The following is a 14,726-nucleotide window of genomic DNA, read 5'->3' as shown; positions in this document are numbered from 1 at the left end:
GCTCTCTGTCACCCCTGTTATTTGCACTGGCCATAGAACCGCTGGCGGCGCATGCCCGGCTGGGACGGGCGTATGCAGGGCTCCCGCTGAGAGGCGACGCCCATTACATCTCTCTCTATGCGGACGATTGCCTGTTGTTCTTGGCAGACGCGGGCGATTCACTTCGCGGGGCCGAACAGCTCCTGTCGGACTTTGGTCGCCTCTCGGGGCTGCGAGTTAACTGGGGGAAATCTTGCCTCTTCCCGTTGACTCCGAGGGCCGATGACACCCAGCTAGAGGGAGCCTTGCAGTGGGAGCACCATTGTCTCCCCTATTTGGGCACGCACATCTATCACTCGGCTGCGGCCCTCCTCGACGGCAACATCAACAGGGCAATTCGGAACCTACGGGGTTGCATGGGCTTCTGGCAGACGCTGCCGCTCTCGGTCGCGGGTCGAGTCGCGCTGCTGAAGATGGTAGCGCTTCCCCGATTGCTGTATCTGTTCCGCACTCTGCCGATCTGGATACCCGTATCGGTTTTCAGCGGACTCCGTTCCCTGATGACGGGATTCATCTGGAGCTCGGGCAGGAGACGGGTTGCGCTGACCACGCTGATGCGCCCCAGGGCGGACGGAGGCCTTGCCGCCCCGGACTTCGAGTGGTACTATCTAGCAGCGCAGTTGCAGTGGCTGACCCAGGCAGTGGCTTTGGAGTTCCGTGGCCCGGAGGACGCGCCAGGAAAATTGTTCCCGAGGCATATCATCTCTTTTATAGTTCTGGGGCAGAAACTGGACCTAGCTTTGCTCACTTTGGAGGAACGGACGATCCGTAGCTGCTGGCTTCGGGCGCACAAGCGCTCTGGTGCTGTTCGCCCTTACGCCCCAGACATCCCGCTCGGGATGTGCACTGCCTTCCCTCATGGTGGCGACTGGTCCGCCCTAGCAGTCTGGGAGGAACTTGGCCTGCATATGGTCGGCGACCTTTACAGGGACGGCTCGCTGCTCCCGTTTCAGGAGCTGCAGGACTCCTACGGTCTGCCGAGGGGTGGGTACCTGCTGCATGCTGCATTGGTAGCAGGTGTTCGCCGATATTGGAGGAGTGGGCTCACTGAACCCCCGACTTCGGAGTGCTGCCAGTATGTGGTGACGGCCGCTGGCACTTATAAGGCCGTCACGTGCCTTTACCGACGGCTGACATCTACGGCCTTGCGGCCCTTAGACGGGCTACAAGCCAAATGGGAAGGGGACATCGGGCGTCCTATTCCTGACACGGTGTGGCCACAGCTACTGCGCAGAGCGTGGAAGGGCACAAGGAACGCCAGGTTCCAAATGGTCCAGTTTTTCACTCTACACCGAGCGTACCTAACACCGATGAAGCTCTCGCAGTATTTCGAGGGGGTTTCCTCGCTATGCCCCAGGTGCGGAACCGCGGATGCGGACTTCGCCCACATGTTCTGGACCTGCACCAAGCTAGCGGGTTATTGGGAGGCGGTAGTGTCTTGCCTGAATGCTGTCACGGACCGGCAGATCGATATTGACATGGGCACATGCCTTCTGTTGTGGTTCCCTCACACCCCTCGCAACCGAGTTACCAGCAAATTTTGCGACCTGGGTTTAATACTGGCTAAGCGGGAGATCTCCATGCATTGGAAGTCAATTCAAGGCCCCAGCTACCTGCGCTGGAAGACCACACTAGAGCGCTGGGCGAAAGCGGAGAGTACATTGCGGCTGCGACAGGCTAGGAGTCTTGACAATGACAAAGCGCTGGAGGTGGCCAGGGCGTGGGAGGCCTTGGTGGTAGCACTTCAATTGCCGGATGACGACCAGAGCGAGGATGAGGGGGGGACCCCGGGGTGAGGGCACCGACCTTGGGATTCTTCACACTCCCCAAGGTGCACACACTACTTACACTTACCGCTGGCTGATCTGGGGGTCGGGACTCTCCGTTGAGGGGGGCCTCTTCACCTCCATTGTGGTCCTTACTCAGGACGAGTGCTGATCACACATCATCGACTGGAAGAGAAGAGCATGACACACTGGCTACGGGGGGGGGGGGGGGGGAATTGTAGGAGGGGGGGGTCAGTTGGGGACTGTTCATTATAAACGGTGTAGTGTTGGAGTTGTGCCGCTTTATCGCATCGTTAACCGATGCCTGCCTTGCTTTATTCTGTATTGTATCCCTCCACCTGCTTGCCAATAAAAACCGTTTTTGCAAAAAAAAAAAAAGTCTCAGTTTATCAAATAATTTACAAAGTGATATGCCACAGGAACCATTGTTTTCCTAGATAAACACATTACCCTGGTTCCTCTGTGAGTAGGGTCTCCCTTGTTCTCTTTTTTCGCATTTTTGAGCGGTGGCTGCACCGCAAGGGGTTCATCCACTGTGTTGGATTTTTCCCTTCCCTATAAAAGTATAGGGTATCTTTCTAATTGGAGATAGGGATGGCGGAGAGAGAGGCACCATTATACACAGAAGATTACATTAGTAAGTTAACTAGTGGACCTTCTTTGTTTTCTAATTTACCTGTAAATACAAGTATTCCTAGACAGGTACTGATCGAGAAACTAGAAAAGGCTAAGAAAAAACACGTACGCACAGAGCTACATGGTCGGATGCTCTCGGACTACTTACGTGCAGGGATTATACCCCAAGGCTTACAGATAAGAAATGTGCCAGGTATCTTCAGAGAAGATCCTAAATTCAAAGGCAACTTTTGTGGAATCTCTGTTACCTGCTCACATCATTGGATGGTCCTCGGTGTAGAGACCGCCATAGAACACTCCAAGGCGGAGTTAAAAGAGATAGAAGAGTTAGAGAAGGAACTTCTAGGCGGTGACGGAGTGGCGGAAGCCAAGACACTGCTTGACAAACTCAATCAAACAATTGAAGAGTTCAATATTTTTGAACTTAAAAAGAAAGCAGATAAGGTCACAAAGGACATAAAAAACTATAATAAAGAGAGAGCCTTTCCCTATCTGAAAGAAGATTACTTCACTGCCTTTCCCAATCAAAATAGACAAAATACCTGGGGTCGATTTAGGAGGAACCAACCAGTTACCTTCTCCGAATCATCGGGTGGTTCCAGTGATTCAGACGGCCAACCAGGCCCTAGTAATTTCAACCACCAGGGTCAACCTTTTTTAGACAAAGGAGGCAAAACCAAGAAAAGAGTCTGGCACCAACACTCAGGAGAACGACAAACGAGGAACAAGCACTATCAATGGGGGCCCCAACCGTACTTGATCCAATAGACAATATGGCTACAATACCCATTTTCAATTTGTCTAACCATGTGTTATCATCATCTGAAATCTCCTTACTAAGCAGAGGTCTATCCTTTGTGATTACTGAGAGACCGAACTACTTTAATCTGAAATCTGAGCTTTTCCAGTTTTTCAGAAAGATTGGTTTAAAACTTTTTTTCAAAAAACGTGAATTTAACACACAAGAATCGACAACGGGGTTAAAACTAGTGGAAGAGGTGTGGCACCGCGGCCAGGGCGACTGACTCCGGAATCTGGGGATCACGGTTTGATCCCCAGCTCCGGCGGCAGGTTAGCCCAGCACCATGTGACTCTGGGCAATAGCTTGCTTAATCTTCCCGAGGGCCCCCAGCGCCTAGAGACCCTTACGGGTGATTGTGCGCTTTACAAATGTGGATTATTATTATTACTTTTTACCCTACCAATAGCATGATGCCATCAGAAGTACTCACGTTTGAAAAATTGATCTCAGAGGAGATTGACAATTTGAAAAAGAACAAACAGTTCATACCGTACAATATAACACTCCAAGAAAGACAGGCCCTCAATAGTTTGAAAAAAGACACTTCTATAATACTCAAACCCGCAGACAAGGGTGGGGGGATTGTAATCCAAGATAGGACAGACTACGACACTGAGATTAGAAAACAAATCTCTGAAGAGAAACATTACAAAAAGCTCAACCGTAATCCTCTCTCTGAGATTAAAGAAAATATGTTAATCACAAAAGAAGGCTTAGATGAAGGTTATATCACAAAAAAGGAATTTGACTTTTTGAATTCATCTAACCCTAGGACGCCTGTTCTATACACCCTCCCCAAGGTCCACAAAAGCACAACACACCCTCCCGGTAGACCTATCTTATCTGGATGCGGTTCAATTTTAGAACCGATTGGTAAATACATCGACTTTTTCATCAGAGACTTTGTTCCCCTACAACAGAGCTATGTGCGTGATACTATGCACATGATTAACTTAGTTGAGGAAATACCGTACAACAAAGATACCCATTGGCTTGCCACCCTTGACATATCGTCCTTATACACTAACATCCCCCAAAAATAAAGCATCAGCTGTATAAAAGAACTTCTTGACACAAGACCAAGACCATTCAATGTGCCAACTTCATTCATAATTTCTCTGTTAGAAATAGCACTTCAGAGAAACTATTTTGTTTCCAATGGACAATTTTACAAACAAGGCTGTGGAACCAGTATGGGCGCAATTTTTGCCCCGAATCTGGCGAACATTTATATGAATCAGGTGGAAGGAGTCTATGTCTTGAATGTTCAAAATCCATACTATGCCAGCATTAATTGCTGGTATAGATATATAGACGATATTTTCCTAACTTGGAGAGGCAGTGAAGAAAACTTCACTAAATTCATCTCATATTTAAATACTGTTCAAACTCATTTGACTTTCACGTCTACCCTACAGAAAGAGACAATTCCGTTCATAGATTTAAATATCTTGAATGTAGACAATAAATTGATCACATCTCTCCATAGAAAACCTACGGAGAAAAACACATTGTTATCATATAAAAGTCAGCATCCGCGAGCATTGAGGGATGGCCTGCCATTTGGGCAATTTTTGAGAATTCGTCGGAATTGTGCCCGACGAGAGGACTATATGAGGGAATCAGAAGTTTTGAAAAACAAATTAATATTGAGAGGATATCCCAACAGATTGGTACGCAGAGCACTCAAGCGTGCCTGGTATTGTCCACGAGAGGAACTATTGGCCCCTAGACCAAAGAAAGAAATGAACAAAATCATATGTGTCACGACTTTCGGTGTCAATACTAATAAAATTCGTAAAACAATCATGAAAACTTGGAATATAATCCAAAGTATTGACTCTGAAATGGATGTACCTTTGTTCGCATACAAAAGGGCAAAATATCTTAAAGACCATTTAGTGAGGTCATCCACTGAAAAAACATCTCAGAGAAGTGGAACCCTTGAAACATCTTGGAATCTCCCTCCTCTCCTTGGTCACCATCCATGTAGCAACTGTGTGATCTGCCCATTAACTTGTAAAACTACAAGTTTTAAACATGGTAATTGTGATCACAAACTTGATTTCTTTTCAAATTGCAACACACGAAATGTCGTGTATTGCATATGGTGTCCATGCGGCCTACCCTACATTGGGCAAACTCAACAACTGATAAAAGCCAGAATAGGGCAACATCATAGCCGCATAAGAAAATCTGTCCTAACAGCTCCTCTCGTTGCCCATTTTCAAGAACTCAAGCATTCTGCAGATGAAATGAGGTGGCAGGTTGTAGATATTGCAACATTACCTGAGAGGGGTGGTGACATTGCCCAGATTCTACAACGCCGTGAATGCCATTGGATTGATAAAATCAATTCAATAAATGAGGGATTGAACTCCGCTGACGAATGGAGGGGCTTTGTCTCTACATTGACCTAAACGGTGTATTACATTGTAAGATCGTTTATAGTGATCTAAGTGTCTTCTTGTAGCAATAGACAGCATATTTACCAATGATACTACTACGAACATATATTGGTCTAATAACTATGGTCCAAGAAGCAGTTAACTGTGTGTCATCCTCATGAGAAGACAACATGAGCATGTATATATCATCAATGTAGATAAGTGGTGACACTGTATATACAACGATTGACTATGCAATGTTTAATTGATTAAGTAACTGTCTAATATTATGCATATTTTGTTAAACCGTTAACAGCAGATGTGTCTATGAAAAATATATGTATACTCATGCAGATGTAACTATTGCACGCTATCGCTCTTCCGAAACCTGTACTTGTATGAAACTGTCCTTCTTTGATTGTGACTATCTACACATACAAACATGTCCCTATCCGCTCAAGACACCGCCAGTGATTTTTTACACTTCTTACACTTTTGCGTAATCGATACGGGTTTACACCTTTCCGTAATTGTAAACAATGCATGGTAGTCCTTTCTTTGTAACAATTACGTGCGCAATGCCGCACGTGTTAAAACGCGGTGACGTCACCCGCCAGATACCAAACATTTCCCTGAAGGCAGCGATCGAGCTGGTTGGAAACGCGTCCAGGTACGGAATCAAATGCAACGACTACTTAGCGCCTATAGCCCCAATGACCGCCCGCAGCCCACAACTATTGAAACATCGTTTTTATATTACAGGTATTTCCTGTTCATTTCGCGCGGTGACGGCATCGACCGTCCCAGACAGATAGACTACAATTACCAAGTTGTCCATGACAGTGGTAAGTTGTATTATTGCTTTAACGGCATTACACCAATATATACTATATTTTTCCGTATGTGGCTAATTCCATGCCCTTTCCTTGTCTACCCCTCGACAGTGCCCGGCTGGGTTCACTGTAAGTAAATTCGTTTTACTTTCACACGCATGGGTTACACTTTCCATTACCCCAGTAGAAGGTAAATTCCTTAATCCTTTCCAAGAATATTTATATATATTCATGGCGACTACATATATTTACAATTTCACATTATATATTATGTTTTATAGACGTCCCCCACTCACAGTCCTGATGAGACCCTCATTCTAAGGGTCGAAACGCCGTCGACGTAATTGGAGGCGAATAAGACTCACACAGTGCCTATGGTTTTATAGCGGCTGTTCTACAATTGATTTAAAAAATTGCTTTGAGTCATGTCTCTATCTTGTAAATAGCCACCACTGTAACCTGTATAGTTCACTTAACTGTACACACGTTGTTTTTTGGTTACTTCACAAATCACTGGGGACACATTGCACTTTGTATATTGTATTATATGTCGCAGTCAAATCAATTTTATTCTTTTTTGTTATTTGAAGCATAAAAAAAATGGTTTGAAACTGATACAATTGTGGTTCTCTCTCCTTGTTGCCACCCTTTCTCTAATACTTGGATTGTTATCAAGTCTCAGTTTATCAAATAATTTACAAAGTGATATGCCACAGGAACCATTGTTTTCCTAGATAAACACATTACCCTGGTTCCTCTGTGAGGAGGGTCTCCCTTGTTCTCTTTTTTCGCAAGTGAAGCTCATCAGCAGGGGAACAGAACACAGTCTAGGGTTGGCAGCAGCGTGGACTGGCAGTCAGACCCTGTAAGGCTCCACAGGTAGGTATTGGGGTTGGTAGGGGGTCTTCTAAATAGCCCTCAAGTATATGGTATAATGCAACTAACAATGGAATCGGTGTAGTTGAATGATTCCAACATGTTTGATACCAAACAAACAGACTCCGGCAGCCATTACGTAGTTGGACATCTCCACTTGCCAGTGTCCTCTACATACCTTATAATGGCTGTCCCACACTAACATAGCCCCGAAAAATTTAGTCTGGGGGTTTTAGGGGCTCCTCTGCTTGTGCAGTGATGCCCACACACTTAGAATCATGTACCCTGCCCTTGGACTGAAGGACCTACCTTGGGTAGACTTATAGGTTTTAAGTGCAGTGACCGGTCTATAAAGGGAAACCTTATACCTGAAATGAAGGGTGCATGCACCTAGTCACGCAGACTGCAAAGGCTGTCCTGGAGACACAGTTTGCATTGACGCCTATGGGTGCCACAATACATGCTGCAGCCCATAGAAGACCACTGGTGTACCAATACTCTAGGTACATCAGTACAATATAAAAGGGACATATAATTGTACCCCAGTATGCCTATTGTGGGGGTCCAAAGTACTTACCTGTAAATTTATAGGAGAGCACCCTATCACTGGGGTCCTGGTTAGCAGGATCCCAGTAAACTACAGGCAAAACACACTGAGACCAGACAAAAAGTTGGGGTATCTATGCCAGAAACATCTTATTTTCCTACAACTTCTTCAGAGACTTCTTCCAATCAACCTGTATTACCAGTTACTCCCACTGCTTTTCATTGGATCAATATAACTCATCCTTTTCCACCTTCCTTGCTGTTTTTATATCAGTATGTTGTGGGTGGTTAGGAGCTAATGCACTATTACTATTTAAGTAATGGCCAAGCAGATGCTGAGGAATACTTAAGGTCAATAGAGTGCACTACTTATGGCAGACCTTACTGCTGGTTTCCCTATTAAATGCAGCAATCACATCAGATCCAGATTGGAGAAAAAGGAAGGGTTTTTAATTTAGCTAGTAAACCTCAAGTGAGTCTAAATTTAGATGTTTTGAGTTTTTGAAGAATGTTCCACCACCAGAGTCTGTGGTTAAAAAAACTCTTTCCACCCACACTAGAGACATCATTTTGCCACTCATGCCTGAGGGTGCAGAGTCAGACTACGATCTACACAGCACTGGACTGAACTGAAGCATAACACTAGGCAAATACTACAGAAATTTGGAAGCTCTCTCTAAACTCCTCTACCTACCTCTTACCTCATGACCCAGAAAGTGACACCCTTGGCAGTGGCACCTGCAATCCCTCGCTTGCGCTTAATTGACGTCACACTATTATCTGTCTCAACTTTCTTTATAACCTAGCACCACCTGCCTTTCCAAGTCAAACTGATTCCATTTAAGACTGTCACTAATGTTTCAAATATTTTATACTCATTGTTCCAAGTATATATTTGCTAAAAACACAGCAATCCTAAAACAGAGCTCTCGGCTGAATTACTGAGATTTCCAAGGAACGGAGGGGACTCACTCTGCCTGGAAATATTTTACTTTACCTGCTCATCTAAGGTCTAAGAAATGGGAGTGCAAATGCTGACCTATTGCAGTATGTCTTCAAATGTATTGCAAAACATACAAAAACAGCCATAGAGCCAATAATCCACACATGTAGGGTTATTAACTGGCAGAATGGCTCTGCGGCTTAACTGCACGCTGCAGAGTCAGGCGGGGATCTGCAGGTCTCAAACATGAGTTGCCAGGCCAAACCGCCTTCCTTCTTTCCAAGGTCGGCATACTAAGTAACATTACACTGGGCAATATAAACACATTATTTACACCACTGAAGAACAGTAGGAGTGTGGTATGAAATTCTGTATAAAAACCAAATTACTTTTATTGCTTAATCTGCAAATTGGAATGAAACCAACCGGCTATGAGAGAGAAGCTAGGGCGTGGGGCTCATTACCTGGGGCTTGGTGCAGGGCGGCTTCCGCCTGGTTTAGGACCTCCAGCATACGCTCTGTCAGGTCGCGATGTTTGCCAATCACTGCGTAACCATTCCATATGTACATCATTTCCTGCAAGAGAGCGGGAAGGGAGGGGCAAATATTAGTGGCGGGAATGCGGAATTCAAATTTGTATTGTTAATTTTCTGACGAGTTCTATACTTTTTTAATTGGAGATTTCTCTGAAAGAGAACACTGCAAAGACACAAGAAATAATAATGGAAGCATTCCTAGATTGAAGACATCCAGTGGGTAACAGAGCGATGAGTCAATGTTGTGAAAGTGTCTGACTATGGCAGACTCAATGGACCCATCACAACTTCATCTATGCCATGGATTATTAAAGGCACAAAAGGTGACTTGCTTTATTTTGAATTGTTTACATTATTTTTCACTGTTAGAATCTGAATGTATTCATAGCAAGTATAGTTTTGTAACAAACTCACCAGTTTTTGATCATCTTTACTTGTGCTGTGTATAGCTGTCAAACAATCACTAAACACAAACCACCCATGTTAAGTGTAAAGTAACACAATTGCATGGTTGAAGATGTTAAGGCTGCCCAACAAGATGAAGTTTTTTTCATGGTAAATTCTCTTTTAACCAAAAGAGCCTCTTGATATGCACTGGATTGATGCTTTAATTGCTAAAACATGCCAAATGCTTCAGGTGCAACTGTTTCAGACCAAACATTTATATTGTTGGTGAAAAAAATAACATACATAAATGACAAAAGCCTCTGGTCTCACACGAAGAGCTCAAACCAGGAATCTGGGTGCAGGAAACCTCTTTGAGAGCGCACAGCTTCACCTCTAATTTTACAAGATCCTTGTGTCCTCTAAATAGGGAACCTCTTCTTAGCACTTGGATGTAGCCCCTATAAAGTGTTGACTACTGTCCGACAAAGCAATGTTTAACAAGCACAGTTTAATACCAGATTTTTCTCAGATACCCAGTGCTTTAAATGGGCTGGTACTGTTCGGTACTGAGTACCTGCTCTGTATTTTGGAAACAAGAGTTGTTGCACTTTTCACCACTGCTGCAATACGTTTAATAGAGTGCTGGCACTTCTCAGGAGCAAACAGGTGCTCTGAACATGAGTACCAACATTTCTATATTTCCATTAAAAGCACTGCAGATACCCATCTTGAAGCCAGAATAGTTTGAGCCGAAGGCCACATCTGCGGCAGCATTAGACACCTTGAATGAGGTGTGCCAGGTGCAAAGAGGGACAGTGCATTCTATTAGATATCATGCACAGCTTCCAGTGCAGCAGTTTAGTGAAAGGCAGAGCAGCCATTTAAAACAGCTGCTTCAGTGAAAGCAGCATCTGGTCAGCACAGATGTCCTTCTGCAGGCAGGTGAAGTGAATGACTGTACCCACTTGCAGGGGGATATCTGGGGTATCCAATGGGACGCCCTTACAGAGGGAGGCATAGTAACGTGTGCCTCCTGATGGCCTCTTTGCATCTGCACTGATGTCCATAATGAGGTTTGGGTGCAGAGGCTGAGTATTTTCCTCATTGCATGAGGCTACACCCCGATTCAAATAAGGAAATGCCACCTTAAGATATCACTGGTAGTGCCCATGTCACAGAAGGAGCTGCACAAGTGTCTGTTGCCTCTTTTGTCAAACTAAAGTGCCCACATGGGTGAGAGAAGCAGCTGCAAACGCCTTAGGTAATACATGGTGCTTGTAATTCTGGGGAGCTAATGAGTTGCTTCATTTCTCAGCCTTCATCTGTAATTTAGCCCACTTGTCTTCCTTGTTCCCTTGACCATTACATTTTAAAGTTCACACTATGTTTCCATATTTGACAACGCTTTAAACCTCTCCTTTTCTGTTTTTTTATGAAGAAAAGTAGTTTGAAAGGTAAAAAGGAGCACTTCTGTAGATTGTACCATACCCATATATTCTCATGCTGCACACTGTACAGTGAAGGGTGTTCCTTTGCTCTTTTTGAAAGTGGACTGCTTACATAAAAATGTAAGATAAAGTGTTTGAAACAAGCTACTGTTGTATTCTTTTGTTATTTTTCAGAGATGTGAAATCTTTGTGCAAGGTACACAGCTAGTTCTTGGAGAACATGAGGAGGAAGCATGCCTCAAAAATCTGCAAAAGCTCAAAGAGGACAAAGAAATCTCAGACTGTGGAACTACACTTTGCAGTTTTTTTCTTCAATGACTCTTTATATACTTGCTAGTGGTATTATTTTGTGTAGTGTCATGGGTCCTTTTGGGGCCAAATGCCTACTTACTTAAATCTAATGTTCACACATCATTTAAGATGTTTGTCATTTTAATCCTGTTTTTTCAGTCTTTTGCCACAGAAAGTCACCATATTTGAAAACAAAAACCTTCAGTTAATAGCTTGCACCGTCCCATGATGGAAAGATCCAAGGAGCATGGTATAGTGATGCAAGATGCATTTTGAATGGAGAATATTTGACTGTTTGCCCTTCACCTAATTTGATTGCAGATGCATTTTTTTTTACCAGTGTCTGATGCATTTTATCCGACCACAATAGCCTTTTTGGAATGGAACCAGTAACCACCCTAGTATTTACTTACCAGCAAATGTGGGATCCTGAATGATTAACGAGGAACCTTGAATAGGAAGTGACATTTGTTTGTGTTCTTGAATAACACAAACAACCATTGCTAAAATGTAATCTTTCAGGAGTAATACCCAGCAACTCCTGAAGTAATCTTCACTTAATGTGCAATTGACACAAAATCATCCTAAGTAATTCAAGCTTGTCCTGAAGTTGTCTCAAAAACACCCAGAACTAATTTGCACTCATCCTACAGCAGTCATGAAATCATCCTAACGTAATCCTCGTTCATCCTAAAGTTGTCTACTACATACTCATCCTGAAGTTGTCCCTTAGTATTCCTGGGGTAGTATCATACATACAGGGCATTTTTCTTGTTTGAACCAGGCGCACCTTTTAACAGGTGCGCCCAGCGCAAACAAGGAAAATGTGCAGTTTTAGGACGAATGTGCTCGGAGGCTATTTGACAGTGGAGAATATAATGGGGCATTCCACAATGGGAAGGGGTGCATACAATGCTATTGTCTGCAGGTGACTTGCGTATATATATATATATATATATATATATATATATATAAAAAAAAAAGAAGGAGAGAACTCTGGGTAGGTCTCAGTTTAGGTGGAACCGCACAAGTGCAGCGGGGCGTTCCTTGCGGCTCAGGCGAGGCCGCTTACGGGCTTCCTTACAGCAGGCAACTTTTCGTTGGATGTGTAGCGGCCTCGCCTGAGCCGCAAGGAACTTGTGCGGTTCCGCTGTGGCATCAAACGGTGCTGTGGCCATGGAACAGGTTCGTCGCCGGTGGGTGAATGTATATGCATGACAGACTGCAGCAGTGAACCACAACCCACTTGGGAATAATTTGGGTGCACAATGCAGGAATGACACAGCGACACACTGGGATGAGGACTCCAAGTACCAGCATGCCACGTGTTGGCCACGCCCACTCGGGCGGGAGCGAGAACTTAAACTGCTGTGCTGCATTGCTCACCTATTGGCCCACAGCCCCTGAGGAAGTGATCGTTATCACGAAACGCGTTGGGCATTGATGTTCTGTGGAGCACTTCGTGAAGTTCTGAACATTGCTTTTACCTACCAATAAAGATGGCTTGAATTTGAACTTACCTGAGACGGGCTTCCTTACAGCAGGCAACTTTTCGTTGGATGTGTAGCGGCCTCGCCTGAGCCGCAAGGAACGCCCCGCTGCACTTGTGCGGTTCCGCTGTGGCATCAAACGGTGCTGTGGCCATGGAACAGGTTCGTCGCCGGTGGGTGAATGTATATGCATGACAGACTGCACCAGTGAACCACAACCCACTTGGGAATAATTTGGGTGCACAATGCAGGAATGACACAGCGACACACTGGGATGAGGACTCCAAGTACCAGCATGCCACGTGTTGGCCACGCCCACGCGGGAGCGAGAACTTAAACTGCTGTGCTGCATTGCTCACCTATTGGCCCACAGCCCCTGAGGAAGTGATCGTTATCACGAAACGCGTTGGGCATTGATGTTCTGTGGAGCACTTCGTGAAGTTCTGAACATTGCTTTTACCTACCAATAAAGATGGCTTGAATTTGAACTTACCTGAGACGGGCTTCCTTACAGCAGGCAACTTTTCGTTGGAGAGATATATATATATATATATATATATATATATATATATATATATATATATATATATATATATATATATATATTTTCACTGAAAAAACCATAGGTTATAGACCATATATAGTTAGGAATTAGCATTTAAAAAACCTTATTTTACTCACACAAAACCATTGAAATTCCATATATAGTTAGTTGCACTAACTATATATGGCGCACCCGCAATCCACTGCTGATCATGTCACATATTACATCATTCATGACATGGTCAGTGACATCACTGATGACATCACTGATGACATCTCAAATGACATCACTGATGACATCACTGATGACAACATCCAGTGACTGTATTTTTCTGTAAAGTTAAAATATGTCTTGAGTGGATGTATAAGTGTCTGGATGAAGGATTTAGTAGGTGCATGACTGACTGTATGAGTGAGTGATTAAATGTGTCTCACTGAATGCATGGGTTAGTGACTAAACTGTCTTAATTTGTGCATCATTATGTCTGTTGTTCTGTAAACTGCTGCATGTGTTGATCATTAGCTATACGAGAGGCTATATGTGTTATTAATTGGTTGCCCAAGTATTTCTATGGGAGATTGAGTTTGTGTGGGGGTGGCTGGAAGGTGTGAGACTCTATGCATAGATGTGTGAGCAGTTTATTCACTAGGTGTATGAGTTCAAGAGTGCATGTGGAAACAGCTACATGGGCAGTTGACTGTGTGCATGAGTGTATTGATGAGTGAATGGATATCTCAATGCTACATGTCATAGTAAGTACATATGTAAAACACAGTACATGTGAGAGTTGGCATATATAAATAACTGTGCATGAGAGCCACTGAATGAGTGAGTGGTTGTATCGATCATTGTGAACTTGTATCAGGGATTGTATAAGAGAGTAAATATGTGTTAGTATATGTTTCAATAAGTAAGGTGTGTTTAACTGTATAGTTGAAGAAATGGAGGTGAGATTGTTTCTTTGCATGACTGACTGGGTGTGTGAGTAACTCCATGGATGAGTGGCAGTGTGTGAGTGTCTGTATACACTGAGTGTATCTAAGGTTATATTAGAGTCTGAAGAGGTTTATCGTATTAGCACAAGAATGATGTCAAATGAGATGTCATCAGTGATGTCATCAGTGATGTCATTTGAGATGTCATCAGTGATGTCATCAGTGATGTCACTGACCATGTCATGA

General features: G+C 44.0%; 1 protein-coding gene across 3 annotated transcripts in view; it reads right to left on the bottom strand.

Moving 5' to 3' along the window:
- The window catches only part of TTC39A (tetratricopeptide repeat domain 39A), a 648,505-nt gene that overhangs the window by 37,950 nt on the left and 595,829 nt on the right, over positions 1–14,726 (bottom strand). For all 3 annotated transcript variants that reach the window (XM_078670870.1, XM_078670862.1, XM_078670878.1), the window contains one exon: positions 9,314–9,425. In XM_078670870.1, the coding sequence (XP_078526996.1) occupies positions 9,314–9,425 (112 nt within the window). The remainder of the gene's footprint in view (positions 1–9,313; positions 9,426–14,726) is intronic.

This window comes from Lissotriton helveticus, chromosome 1_2 (genome assembly GCF_964261635.1).
Source record: "Lissotriton helveticus chromosome 1_2, aLisHel1.1, whole genome shotgun sequence".
NCBI lineage: Eukaryota > Metazoa > Chordata > Amphibia > Caudata > Salamandridae > Lissotriton > Lissotriton helveticus.
Note: the sequence above shows the minus strand (reverse complement) of the source record. Positions and strands in the feature narration are given on the sequence as shown.